We start from the raw sequence: 14,716 nt of genomic DNA, 5'->3' as shown, positions 1-14,716 counted from the left end.
TTACAAAATATGTTAATGGCCACATTCATGGTTACTTTAATTTGAACGTTTTGAAAGTCATAGATGACGTCATTGCACCTTATAAGGTTCAAACGGTTTCTGGAAAGCAAAAGGCACCCTGGAGAAAAGCTGCTTCTGTAACAGCACAGAAAAAAGAATGCAGGAAGGTTGAACGCATCTGGCCTAAAACAAAACTTCATATTCACCATGATATCTATAAGGAGAGCCTCCGTGCCGACCATTTAGACTTTAAAAGTGTCAGAGAAACATTTCTCTCAATATCATTAAAACCAATACTAATAATGCAAAAAGCCTATTTGCAACTGTTGACAGACTGACCAACCCCCAACACAAAGTCCCCCTGATCTCCATTCCACGCAGAAATGCAATGAGTTTGCAGCTTTTTATACTGATAAAACGCGGACGCGCCATCAATATCTCCACTTTAAACAGAAATGTTGGACTACTACCCTGTTCAGGCAAAAGTAACGTGGCAAGGATGGCATGCTTTAATGTTATAGACTCTAAAACTCTTGTGGAAACAGTGACACAACTAAAGCCATCCACCTGTTGCCTTGATACTTGACCTACCAACCTCTTCAAGAATGTTTTTGACTGCCTAGCAGTAGACATACTGCAGATAGTTAACAACTCTCTCCAGTCAGGCAATTTCCCTGAAGCCTTGAAAACTGCAGTTATTAAACCCCTCTTTAAAAAGAGGAGCATAGATGCCTCTATTAATAACGACTACACACCAATATCAAATCTACCCTTCATAAGTAAAATCATTGAGAAAATTGTCCTCCAGCAACTTAATCACTTCCTGGCATCAACTGCTCAGTTGCTATGACACCTTCCAATCAGGATTTCGACCCCTGCACTGAGGGGTCGAAATCAGCACTGAGACCGCCCTTATTAAAGTTGTAAACGACATCCGTCTTAACACAGACTCTGGCAAAACCTCAATATTAATGCTACTAGACCTCAGTGCTGCATTCGACACTCTAGACCAGTGGTTTTCAAACTGTGGGGGGCGCCAGAGTTCTTCAGGGGGGGCGCAACGTGAGAAGAAAAAACCCCCGATAAAAACCTGAAAGTCGATGATTCAAATCATCAGTCGTACTTCAACTGTAAAAGTAACATAACTAAATAAATTTTCAACCGTTTATCTTCTTGCAACCATTTAACAAATCTATACACTTGTATCTTCAATAATATCTGAACAGAATTTCGATATCATTTAAAATGTCTTCAGAATCACAGTTTTAGTTTCATACCGCTTCGTTTTCAGCTGTTTTCATTGAAGACGTCAGCCCATTCTGATACACCTACTTCTTGACATCGTAACTCATTCATTTTTCAACCGTTTACCATCGTTCAAACCATTAAACAAATCTACACACTTGTATCTTTAATACTATCGAAACGGAATTTTGATAGCATTTATACTTTTTTCAGAATCACAGTTTTAGTTTCAAACCGGCATCGTTTTCAGTTGCTTATAATAATTTAGGTCACCATAGCAATGCCGGTAAACAAACCCCACCGAATAGTCGAATCTCTGGACTGAAAAGGCAGATCTGATTCGACTCAGAAAATTCAGAGTCGGGGACCCTGAATGAATCTGTGTAAACTGGCAGTTTACACAGATTAAGATGTTCAAATGTATTTAAAAAAAGGTTAAGCTAAAACATGCTTAGATAAAGTTGTTAAATTGTGTTAAGAAATGTGTTTAAAAACGCACAAAGATGTTGTAATGTTTCAGAAATATGTTTAAAATTTTTAAAAAATATGTTTAAAAAATATGTTTCAAATGTTTCAAAAATATGTGGGGGGGGGGGGCTCAGCTGAATTTTTTTCTCTGAGGGGGGGCTCACTCTCTCACACTTTGAAAACCCCTGCTCTAGACCATACAATACTTTTGGACGGGTTAGAAAACTGGGTGGGGCTTTCAGGCACAGTCTTAAATTGGTTTAGGTCCTACCTACAAAATAGGAACTACTTTGTTTCCATTGGCGACTTTGTATCAGAATCAACCAACGTGACATGTGGAGTCCCACAAGGTTCGATCTTAGGACCCTCTTTATTCAACATCTACATGCTCCCACTAGGGCAAATCATGCAAAATAACAACATTGACTATCATTGTTAAGCTGATGACACGCAAATCTATCTATGTATTGCTATCATCAAATGATTATCGCCCCATAGATCTGCTGTGCCAGTGCATTGAGCAAGTGAAAGACTGGATGTGCCGAAATTTCCTTCAACTAAATGAGGACAAAACCGAGATAATTGTATTTGGTGCTAAAACGGAAACGCTTAAAGTAACCCAACACCTTCACACTCTGTGCCTAAAAACCTCAATCAAAGCCAGAAATCTAGGGGTTATCATGGATTCTGACAGTCACATCAAATCAGTTACAAAATCTGCATATTATCACCTTAAAAATGTAGCAAGACTTACAGGGCTCATGTCCACCGAAGACTTACAAAAACTTGTACATGCCTTTATCACTACTAAGCTTGATTACTGCAATGGTCTTCTTACAGGTCTCCCAAAACAAACTCTGAGGAAGCTTCAGCTTGTTCAGAATGCTGCTACTAGAGTTCTAACAAAGACCAAAAAATTTGAACATATTGCACCAATTCTGAAAATCATTACATTGGCTTCCTGTAGGTCCGAGAATTGATCTTAAAATCATGTTGCTAACCTATAAATCCCTACATGGTTTAGACCCAAAATATTTAACTGCTATGCTTCCACTACATAAGCCTTCTAGACCACTAAGATCTTTGAGACCAATCTGTTAATTATCCCCAGAGTAAACACGAAACATGGGAAACAGGATTTAGTTACTAGGCAACCAATAGCTGGAATAAACTCCCCGACCGACCACCTTTAAAACAAGACTGAAGACTTTTATGTTTGCTTTAGCTTTTTGTTAAATCTTAAATACATTGCACTTTCTAATATGCTTTTTTAACTTTGCCTTTATTTTCTATTTTATTGCTAAAATGCCTTTTTAACTTTCCCTTTATTTTCTATTTTTACCAGAAAGATACATGATCTGATACCAGAGAGAAAGGATAAGGGTTTGAGACCCAAGTTCTGTCTGGGTTAGAGTCCTAGAATCTGGGTTGGAGTCCCAGAGAAAGGACCAAGTTCCTTTAGGTCGGGTTGGAGTCCCAGAGAAAGACCTGAGTTCTGTCTGGGTTAGAGTCCCGACGTCTGTCTGGGTTGGAGTCCCAGAATAAGGCCTTTGGTTCGTGGTTAGAGTCCTAGAATAGAAATTGACTAGAATCCTGGTTGGAGTCCCAGAGAAAGGACCAAGTTCCTTTAGATCGGGTTGGAGTCCCGACGTGGGTACCAGAAAGACTGTTGATCAGATCTTAAATACAGTGCACTTCTGAAATGCAGATCTATTTTACTAATTTCTTTGCATATGTTTTCTTTGACTTATCTATTATTTAATTTTATTGCATGACAATGTTTATATGCGAAGCACTCTGAGTCTGCCTTGTGTATGAAAAGTGCTATATAAATAAAGTTGCCTTGCCTTGCCTTAAAAACCCCCTGAGGCTAAAGGGACAATACATCTAGGCTAGCACCGTCTCATTATGTGTTTGCAAAAACCTATTCCCATCTCCCTCCCATCTCTTTTGGATGGGCACCAGCTCCCCAAGGCCGTCCAGGTGCGTGGCGTTCTGTCGGCCCCCTCGCCGCCAGGGCTGCGTGTGGACGCGTGGGTGTTTCATATGATGTCATCGTTGTGCGCGTCTCTTCCAGGCTCCCTGCGGCTCCCGGCGTGTAAACACAGAGACCGTTCCCCCTCCCCGATGAGGGGCTTCCTACTCCCCAGCCCCCTGCCCACGCGGAGGAACAGGACGTGCTCAACGTGAGGAGACAGACACAGAGACACGTGCACAGACACACACAAAGACATGGACAAACACACACACAGAGACACACACACAGAGACACACACGCATACACATATGCATACACACACATATACATACACACACACACATTGTGGTAACCCGGTGCTCGGTTGGGCCGGGTTCCACGGATGAACGCCGTTAAAGGCCTTTATTGAGTACAACTTAAATACAATGAAGGAGACGCGGTCTCTAAGGGCCTCCGTGGGCCTCTAGCCTCTCCCGGACACGAACACTTCCTCCTTGCTCCCGTGCCGTGCTGTCCTGGACCTCCTTTTAAGATGGCTCCCCTGCCACCGGCCAGGTGTCCACCAATCACCCTGATTGGGGAGGCGACAGGGGTGCTCTCCGTCGCCGGCTGGTGGGTGGGGGTGGTATATCCCGTCCCTCACGGTCCCTCGGGCCCGTCCAGGCCGAGGTTTACGTGGCGGGATGCCACAACATATACATACACACAAACGTATACATACACACACATATACATACACACAAACGTATACATACACACACACATATACATACACACACACATATACATACACACAAACATATACACACACACACACACACACGTATACATACAAACACACACACTCTATATAAGATTTGATTAGATGAGATAATCCTTTATTAGTCCCACCGTTGGGACATTTGTAGGGTTACAGCAGGAAAGAGGTTGGTGCAAATAACAGATAGCAGAGTAGTGCAAAATACAATAAGAAAATACAAAAGAATACAAATAATGTGTGGGCACTGTTGTACATGGTCCATTATATACATACACACACACACACACACACACACACACACACACACACACATCTCACACGCGCACACACACACATACGAATTAAGTTATTACAAAAGTAAAACCCCTGTGACACTTCCCGGTAATTATATAATTATACGAATGAATCACAACGAATAATAACGAATGACGCAGATGAGAACTCTCCGCTGCGTTTAAAGAGAGATTATTTATTTCAGATAAATCTTGTTCAGTTCAAATTGGAAGATGATTCACACATAGTTCCCCCTAGTGTCAAAATTATTTCCTTGTTATAAGGATTCAACTGCGATGAAAATCAAACATCAATGATGTAATAATGTGAAATACTTTAGAAACAAGACTAATATGAAAGAATCCTGTCCTTTTTTGACAAGCCATTTTGTTTTGCATGCGAATATTGTCAAACTAAACGCTCTTATCAGCACAGTGAGCTTCTGTCTGCGTCCCAGTGTCATTGTCCTTTGAATAGGAGCGTGACGGAAGGTTAGCTAGTCTTCTTATCTGTGTGTGTATGTGTGTGCGTGTGTGCACATAATAAAGAACAGTTACGAAGAATGGTCAATAAAATGTGTATAGATGGTTGTGAACCGTAACTGCAACCCTTGTTCCAGTTGTTGATTTAGAATCACCTGTTCTGACTCTCTCTGTCTCTGTCTCTCTGTTTCTCTCTCTCTCTCTCTCTCTCTCTCTCTCTCTCTCTCTCTCTCTCTCTCTCTCTCTCTCTCTCTCTCTCTCCCTCTCCCTCTCCCTCTCCCTCTCCCTCTCCCTCTCCCTCTCCCTCACCCTCACTCTCGCCCCCTGCAGGAACGCCCGGGCGTCCGAGGGGCCGACGTTTAGCGGTGTGTGCAAGTGTTTCTCCCGCTCCAAAGGTCACGGCTTCATCACTCCGGCCGATGGCGGCAGCGACATATTCGTACACATTTCTGAGTGAGTGTGTGTAGGAGAGAAGGGGTTCAGGTCCAGCTCTATAGAATTATATGGTTGTGTTGAGAAGATTCCTGTTCAATACAAATGGTAGTTCACTGCTCCAGCCAGTAGGGGTAACATTACTAACAACCTGATAAACACTTTCCCTGTTTTAGAGGCAGCTAGCTAAAGTAAGCTAGCTATCCTTTCCAGAGATTTCCCTATCCGACTCAATAACATATAAACACAAAAGCACATTGCTAGCAAAATCTTGTTGTAACTGAGATATTCGTCTATGTTTTTTACGGTTTTGGTACGGCATCTAAAGGCTTATAAATGTATATTTTCTTAATGATTCGTTCATTTTTAACGAAGGACTTATGAATGGACGTTATTAAACAGTGTTACCAATAATTTTTCGAACATAGGTGTAAGAATCTAGGGCTGTAGCTCTTTTCTGGAACAACTTCAGTTCCGACATCGCTGTAACATAAACATTCTTACAATGAATACCGCCACCATTTCCATGTTCCTTTTTCTCCTTTAATGTTGATCGTAACCCTTATCCTCCACCTCCCCCCCCGCCCTCACTTCTCCCCCCCCCCCCCAGCATCGAGGGGGAGTACGTTCCCGCTGAGGGTGACCTGCTCAGCTACAAGGTGTGCTCCATCCCCCCCAAGCACGAGAAGGTTCAGGCAGTGGAGGTGAGCATCACCCGGCCCAAACCAGGGACCCCCCACGAGACCTGGGCGGGCGCCGTGGTCAGCAGCTGAAGACCAGCGCCCCCCCGGAGCGGAACAGGACGAAGAAGAGAGGAAGAGGAGGAGGAGGAGGGGGAAGGATGATGGGGAGGAGGAGGAACAGGGCGAAGAAGAGAGGGGGAGGAGGAGGAACACGACGAAGAAGTGAGGAGGAGGAGGAAGGATCATGAGGAGGAGGAACAGGACAAAGGAGAGAGGAGGAGGAGGAAGAGGGGGAGGAAGGATCATGAGGAGGAGGAACAGGAACAGGAAGAAGAAGAGAGGAGGGGGAGGAGGATGAGGAGGGGGAGGAAGGATGGTGAGGAGGAACAGGAAGTAGAAGGGGGGGGGGAAAGGAGGATTGGGTGTTTGAGTGCTTTTATAGTTTTGTTTTTTTCCGGCTAGCCCATCATATAGCTCTTTCAGAGCCGTAATCATTCCCAACTGGAAGGAGAAATTACAGGAGGGAGGTACTTATGGGAGGGGGAGGGAAAGAGAGGACATACAAACATAGCTGAGGTTGCAGTGAGAGAGAATTGTGTATTTACCAGGGGCTAGCTCGCTAGCGACACACCCAGTTAGTTGGTTTGCTGTCATCGTATCACATGTTGGGCCGACTCGTTTTTAGACACTCAACCGTATGTTGTAATAATGGAATCAATCGCCCGAGACTTTCTCATGCATTTTACAGCAAATGTGTGGATGTTTATGAGAAGGTCTGAGGGGGAAAAACAAACTGATATTAGTTAGACAGACCTTGATGAGAATTTAATGTTTATTATTAAACGTAAGATATAAAGAGTTTTTGAACGATTATTTTCATTAAATGTTGAATTTCTATTGAAATATATCAGCTTGAAACACTGTGGTTAACATTCTCAGCTATTTGGATAGTTTACTGGATATACATTTTTATTTGTTACTAACAAATGAGTGAGTGGGTAGTTTTTTTTATCTCTGATTTAACCATTCTTAGCCTTTGTACCAAACCAAGCAGTTATTACAAAAGTCTTTCAAGTGGACTCAAGATGGCGACCCTACCGTTTAGCCTCTGTTCACACAACCACTAACCCTGGAATGATAGTATAATAGTGCCGGTGCTAACATTTTGGTTTCTCGTTTTCTGCTGCTCTGTGTCTTGGGCTAGACTGCACTGAAAAGACTAATCCTCTGCTCACTAATCATCACATGCTTCATTTGGATTCCGTGTGACTTTCTCCACTAACTAACAGCCTTGCTCTTCTGATGGGTCTTGACGGAATATAAATGATCTTTTTGGGATTTGTACTGCTGCTCACCACCCACTGCCCCGTCTGTGCGTGCTCTCCCCAGGGCCTGTATGTGTGGGCGGCACCTCAGCTCTCTGGAGGGCTGAGGACGTGAGAGAATAAAGCGTTTTCAAACATTGCTTGGTCGTGTCTTATCCGATTTTAAGAGGATTCTTTATTTATTTTTTGCGAAATGAAAAACCCAGAAAATGTTTGTGATGCATTAAGAAAAAAGGTGTTCATATAAATTGAATTTAAGTACTAATGTCACTTTGCATTTAAATTAATAATTATTAGCGCAGTTCTAGACATGTCTTCTGCATATATCGTTTTCTTCTAGGCGCTGCTTGGCTGTGTATTGCGTCATTAAAACCATCTAACAAAAAATGCTACGTTATACCATGTAAAATAAAATGCTCCTGAAATGGCTATATACTGCCCTCTTGTGTCTTAGGTTTATAAAGTTTGAGGTCTACATAACTGCTATTTTAATGGGTTAGGGTTAGGGTGAAATAAATACTGATAAGGCCTACATAACAGACGTTAATAAACTTTTTGTGTTATAGAATGAGAGGTTATGTTCAGTAACTTAATCTCTTTGACCAAAAGGATTGCCCATAGACATCCGTTCATAAGCTTCTTTTCTGCTATTTTGGGGAGTATAGAATAGCATAGTAGTTGGTTGTGTAAATCGTGCAAGTATAATGTATACGTCCAAATGGAGAGTAAAAGTAGTGCACGTTATTATGGCTTATCTTTCACCTACTTTAATATTATTTATTGTATCTTAGCTTTGTATGGGTTTTTTTTCCTGTCGCTGTGATTAGGGGTTTTAAAAGGGGTTTATTGGCATCTCATTCATGAACTTTGTCTGTTTTTATTACCTCACTCACAGCCACTCATTTAATCACAAAAACAAGTTGCATGAAATACATTCACCGGCAGTAAGGGTCAAGTAGATGCTGCTTTCCATTGAGCCACATTGCATTAGTACTTCCCTAGTTAACACTCTATAGTAAACTATTTAGGCAATACGTATATGGGGAAATTGGACACATGCACGGGACATTCATCAGCGTCATGTCAATGGTGGTCCCATAAACAAGCCGACACGTTTGGGAGTTTTCCCCCACCCTTATTCACCTTGTGCTTACGTGTTGGACCATCTCTGTCAGAGGATAACGATGCATCATTGGACATAGTGCAGAAATAAGTGATTATTTAAAGGCTGCATTATGGGTATAAAGTAGTGCACTATATCGTCAACCACCGCAGTGTCACCCTAAATAGTGCACTATATGAGTGGACCAGCACTTGCATATACACAACATAAAAGCACAGATAAAGGTCGATACAAAAGACTTTATTCTTACAATATCAAAATTGACAGATTTGTAGATGGGAGAACTTGAAGTGGGAGAAACTATGGTGGATATCATGACTCCTTGTGGGCAGTTAAAGGAACTGCAAAGAACCCATTAGAGAACGTGATACCAAGAATAGTTCAGAAGCAAGGAAAAGAAAATTGTCATTTTGTAAATAACTCGGGCATCAACAAAATACAAAAAGAGGAAAACAATAAAGTGTTAAGAATGTATTAAAGAAATTGCTCAAATGAAAAAGTCTGCATATCATTAAAAAAACAATTATACCTCCTTCCACGTCCCCCGTCACAACTATCTGACTGTTCATGTAAAAATACTACAAATAGGTTTGTGGAAGGAAAGGCGAGAGGTAGGGGGGAGGGGGGGGTATCTACAGAGATCAAAGAGAGAGGAGACGACCACAGCGGCGGCAGAGTCGGAACATTTTAAAAACGAAATTGAATGGCCGCCGTTTTGAAAGCGCTAGAGACGACGGTTACAAAAGTCATGGGCCCAGGTTCGGAGGTCGTTGTGTCCGGGGAAACCATCGCGCTGCTGGCAGTGTGGTGGGGGGGGCTCCCTCTTCGTGGGCCGCACACCGGGGGGGGGGGGGGGGGGGGGGGGCGAGCGTCTGTCCTATCGGGAGAGCGGTTGGGGGGAGGGGGAGGAGCTTATCGGTTTTGGACCCCGCCCGACTCTTGTCCCGAGGGGGTGGGGGGGGGGGGTGGCGCTCACAGGAAGTAGTCGGCCACGGGCTTCTTGGAGGGGATGCCCCGGGTCTCCTGCGGCGCCGCCTCGAAGATGATGAACTCCCGCTGCAGGTGCTCGTCCAGCTCCAGGATGGCCGCCACGTTACCGCACCTGGGGGGCGGGCCGGGAGCAGGTGTTACACCTTTAACTAGTTACACGTGTAACTAGTTACACCTTTAACGAGTTACACTTTTAACGAGTTACACTTTTAACGAGTTACACTTTTAACGAGTTACACTTTTAACGAGTTATATTGATCTGGTGCTAGTCACTAAAAGTTCAAATGGATATCAACGTCTCGCCCTGCCTTCTTGTGTCACTCAGTTACTAACACGTTATCCTTACGTTATGTAACACACACAGTGTTCGTGTTTGGTTTAAAACAAGACAAAATGCAAAAAGGTATTCTTCAGGGACGCTCAAGAGATGCAACCGGTCAGGACATTAGAAAGCTAAAACAGAACTGTATGTGAAAAGTTATTTTGGACCACACACGTCGAACAAGTGAAGTGGCCGTTGGAAGATTGCCAGACCGAGTATTGCTACTGTTGCATCATGGGAGGCCATTAGCCATCCCGAACAGACCAAACGGCATTAAGTGGTGCGAGGACATTCAGGACTCCCGTGAGACCAACAGGTCCCCACCTGTAGCAGTAGTTGGGCGCCGACCACACGGTGAGCACCGTCTCGTTGAAGTGCCACTTGTAGCCCTCCATCACCAGCTGGTGGGCGCGGCAGATCATGTGGATGTCGTTGGCCGCGTTGAACTGGGCCACCACGTCGGAGCCGAACAGGTAGCCGGCGCCGCGCGGGCTCACGCCCCAGCCCGTGGTGTCTGAGGGGGACGGGGAGACGGTCAGCCACAGGTCAACAGGAGGGGGACCATTGTTTAACACGGTCCCCTGGTAAACATCCTGTGTTATGAAGGGAAAGGGTCATCCAAGCCTTCCCCAGGGCCCCGCCGTACCTTCGGGGTCGGACCACAGCAGGTCACACATGGGCCCGTCGTGGGGCACTTCCTGCTTCCTGTCGATGGTCCGGATCTGGTCCAGGGTCTGGATGGACGGGGACAGGCCGCCGTGCACGCAGAAGATCTGGAGGAGCACAATACGAAGCGGTGAGTCCCTCTCAGAAGGTAAACTACTGGCTTTAGAGTAATATCCAAAGGCAAAGGCTCTTTTCCCACTTCATTTGTTTCAGCCAATCATGTTGATCACACTTCAGGGCCCAACCAAAACTCTTACTACAGTTTACTACAACCAGCAGTAGTAAACTGTAATAAAGATGTCCTTTAAAAACAAAAAAGTGTCCTTACATGTTTTGAGGCCTCAGAAGAGGGTTTGAGTTTCAAGTCTAAAAAGAGTTTTGAAAGAAACACTAAACATTGTGCAGGTCTCCAGATAATATAATAAGTCTTTAAAACCTAATTTTTAAAAGCACACATATAAGGCACACAACTTTTTTCCGTGTTCGGTGTGCGTGGACAAGAGGCCGGTGTGTTCAATTAGGGCTCAGATGTATTTGGTTGCAATTTGTTTAGGTTCACCGGCCACTGTAAAAACAATCCCCTTCTGAAAGCCTCATCGCAATCCTCAACAAAATGAGTTTCCTTCTCCAGACTTCCCATCTGTTCCTGGTTAACGGCTCAGTCTCTGTGAGCAATCCCCCCCCCCAGCGGTTCTGCTGTAACATCTAACAGAACAACTGCCTGAACCCGGATCACCCCTTCAATAAACAACGGTCCCCAGAAACACCAGACCGACGTATTAACCCCATGGTCGCCAAACTACAACCAGACAAACAGCAAACACTTTGGTGGGGGTGGTGGGGGGGGCAGCTCACCTTGCCATCGATGATGGCCGAGAGGGAGAGGTAGTCGAAGATCTCGGTGCAGTACCGCCACACGGTGACCGAGCCGTACTTGCGGAGGCACTCGTCGTAGAAGCCGTACACCTGGGTGATCTGCCGGGACTCGTGGTTCCCTCGGATCAGGGTGATCCGGTCTGGGTACCTGACCTGGGGGATTACAGGGGATCAGAGGGACGCCAAACAAAATGTTTCCCCCCCCCGCACAGCTTTCAAATCAAGGCTGGGCTCCAACTTGATTTAATCGAGTCGACTTATGGCGATGGCCAGTTTGAATTACTCTCAATCTTAACGACGATTAAGACACGCCTGAAACAATCAATACAAGGTTTTAAACGCCAAATAGAAAAGGACAAATTCTGTTAGTCTGATAGCATACATTAATTGACATTCCCATATACTTCTATGTAAGGAATTAAGTGTTAATAAATGTCAATGCTGCCATGCCCTGGTGCAAATGAATGATGTATAAAAGCATGAAATCAGACGGCTCTTTACCTTCAGAGCGAGCAACAGAAGGAAGGTCTCCACGCTGTAGAAACCTCGGTCCACAAAGTCGCCCATGAAGAGATAGTTTGTCTCTGGAACATCTCCGCCCACCTGCAAACGGAGAGTGATTAAGAGTTAGTGTGGTGGCAGTGAGCAACTGGCTGACTCCTCAGCCTTGAGAAACAAGGCCAAACGCATATGAACGTAGTTTGCATAACAATCAAACCTGGGGTTCACTTCATCAGGTGAAATCTCTTTTTAAGATATCCAAAACAATGGTATAATCATTGATTGTGCATTAAACACCAACAAGTAGTTTAAAGGGATGACGTTATTTCTTCCACTAGTGGTTTCGCAATCAATAACAAAGACGTAGTTTGAGGAGGTCATAAAGTAGGGATCAGCTGTTCACCTCCGCTGCCAGAGAAAATACTTAACGTTAACCTGCTACCACAAGATTAGATGAGTCAACTGCCCACAGAGCTTTGTATGAGTAAGAGGCCAATTAAATCACGGGGATGCCCAGTGCCGTTATTGTGTTCCACAAAATCATAGGAAAATAACTTTATGAGCGTGTTGTGATGTTACTATACAAGCAGGCTGTCATGGGCCACTAGTTGTGGTAGCAGATCAATATTGAAATACATCTATAAACTAGGGAGCTACTGGTTTACAGATCTCGTGTTTTCCCCAGGAGTTAGGAGGTAAAAGGGTACGACGCTATTGACAGCCGATCAAAGGAAACGCACCATTCCTGGACTAAAATACTGATTTCTCTGGGTTTGAACTTTGTTGGAAACTTTGGGATGATGCAAGTGCACAACTCAACAAAATATATGACAGAACTAGCAGTTTTTATACATTTAAATGATACCAGTTAAACCTTTAAAAGGCGTTTGGTTTGAACTTAATATAGGAGGCTAAAGGGAGCGTACTTACTCTAAATAACTCTTTCAAGTCATAAAACTGCCCATGAATATCGCCACATACCTGTAAAACAAGATAATGAACAAACATTAAACAGTGAATGTTTGAACACTTGACTTTAAATGTCAGGCCAATTGTGTTCCTGGTTAAGTCGGCTAGTAACTCACGGTGACCGGCGAGTCCACTCGCTGAACATTACTTTCTTCCACCAAGATCTCCCTGAAAACAAAACCATACAAAAAAGATTAAAGCCAAAGAGTGTCCCACAAGTCCGTTATCGAGACTATACCAACGACATTGTAGCAAAGTTTGACAAAAGCCAGGGCATACAACCACTACATTCAGAATATCATCATTTAAATCACTCAATGGTTTATTTTTCTATATTGATTACATCCTAGGCTAGGATTCCAAAATGTTCAGTATTTTCCAACAGAGATTATGGTAAACAAAAGGCTTATGCAACAAGCATGCAAGAGCAAGCTGTATTGATTGATGCATTTGCCACATTAAAGAGTCCATGACCTGTTGAAATCAATGTTTGAAAAGCACCATTTGTTTTTTTAACACTAGCATACTGCTCCACTGATTTATTTCTAGGTAAGCAGCATGACCTCAACCCATTTCGATCTCTCTAGCACAGTCACATTTCGTAGAGGTAATTTCGTCGTGATTACCTTGCTTTAGCACACAGTGCTTTGACTTCATTCTCCTTTATCAGCTCACAGCGTCGTAGCTGATCTATCTGTCGGTCCAGGTCACTGATGTCCCCCATTGTCACACACATAGGGAGATCCGCTCACACAAGTTGCGTGCTCTTGCGCACACACACCTTGACTGCACTCGGATGAGACGGTGCAGCACAACGGGCGATGTGTGTGGCGCAAACAGTACGCTGTCACCCTGCTTCTGATCGGACTCAGCGCACTGGGGGACAGGATAACTTTCAGACGTCAGCTGTAAGGGAAGAAAAACAAATCTCCAGTCAACAAAAATACATTCCGTGTAAACATCTTGAAGGGTGGACATTTCAGAGTACACGTATACACACATGGCGGTTTAAACTTTATTGGGGTAGAGTCTGTATGGAGAACAAGGCGACCCTAGGCCCCTTCGCGGAGCTAAACCCCATGCTAAAACTTTAGCTTACGTCACTGATAGCGGCTACGATTAAGCCAACACGTTATTTAAACCGGTGTGTTATCATAATGGTCCATCCGAGACCACGCACAGTACTACCGTTGTTTTCAGAACTAAGATATGTGCCTTTGGGGTTCCCCCAAGTCCAAAAGGGTGCCAATTAACTAGCTCCCGTATGCTAGGAACTTTAGCACCGCCTGTTTTAGGAGGCGAGCTAGGAGGCTAACCGGAGTTAGCATTTAATATAGAAACGTCGTGAACGAAACATAACCGTACCTTTACGAAAATTCGCGCAGAAATAGCATGGATCTTTTGGCGGGGCTATTTATAAAAACAATGACCTCTGATTTCATTCCATGGATGAGTTATGCGGCTGGTCTTTCTTCATAAGTCGGCCTTTTCTTTGCGCTTCCTCCCCGGTTCACCACTCCAGCTGAACGCCGCCGACTTGGCTACTACTTCCGGTGTCGGCAATGCGCGCTCATGTTATCAAGTACGCGCACTTTCAGAGTGCTCCCTGGACAATGGATAGCA

The 14,716-nt window shown here is 44.1% G+C and overlaps 2 protein-coding genes across 3 annotated transcripts; one reads left to right on the top strand and one right to left on the bottom strand.

The window, feature by feature from the left end:
* Positions 1-3,403: 3,403 nt before the first annotated feature.
* On the top strand, positions 3,404-9,401 carry carhsp1 (calcium regulated heat stable protein 1). The gene is made up of 3 exons (XM_060074135.1): positions 3,404-3,899; positions 5,537-5,659; positions 6,249-9,401. The coding sequence occupies exons 1-3, from the start codon at positions 3,622-3,624 to the stop codon at positions 6,409-6,411; spliced, it is 564 nt and encodes a 187-aa protein (XP_059930118.1). The 5' UTR covers positions 3,404-3,621; the 3' UTR covers positions 6,412-9,401.
* On the bottom strand, positions 8,994-14,679 carry LOC132473644 (serine/threonine-protein phosphatase 4 catalytic subunit B). Of its 2 annotated transcripts, none has more exons than XM_060073863.1 (9): positions 14,524-14,679; positions 13,720-13,999; positions 13,210-13,261; positions 13,055-13,105; positions 12,125-12,226; positions 11,603-11,776; positions 10,728-10,854; positions 10,406-10,595; positions 8,994-9,871 (listed from the first exon to the last, which is right to left on the bottom strand). In XM_060073863.1, the coding sequence occupies exons 2-9, from the start codon at positions 13,827-13,829 to the stop codon at positions 9,742-9,744; spliced, it is 936 nt and encodes a 311-aa protein (XP_059929846.1). In that variant the 5' UTR covers positions 13,830-13,999; positions 14,524-14,679; the 3' UTR covers positions 8,994-9,741. The 2 variants fall into 2 exon arrangements, with proteins under 2 accessions (XP_059929846.1, XP_059929838.1); XM_060073855.1 differs by having other exon boundaries at positions 14,459-14,651.
* Between the last annotated feature and the right edge of the window lie 37 nt (positions 14,680-14,716).

Source organism: Gadus macrocephalus, chromosome 2 (assembly GCF_031168955.1).
Source record: "Gadus macrocephalus chromosome 2, ASM3116895v1".
In the NCBI taxonomy this organism is placed as follows: domain Eukaryota; kingdom Metazoa; phylum Chordata; class Actinopteri; order Gadiformes; family Gadidae; genus Gadus; species Gadus macrocephalus.
The sequence above is the reverse complement of the archived record's forward strand: the minus strand, read 5'-3'. Positions and strand labels throughout refer to the sequence as shown.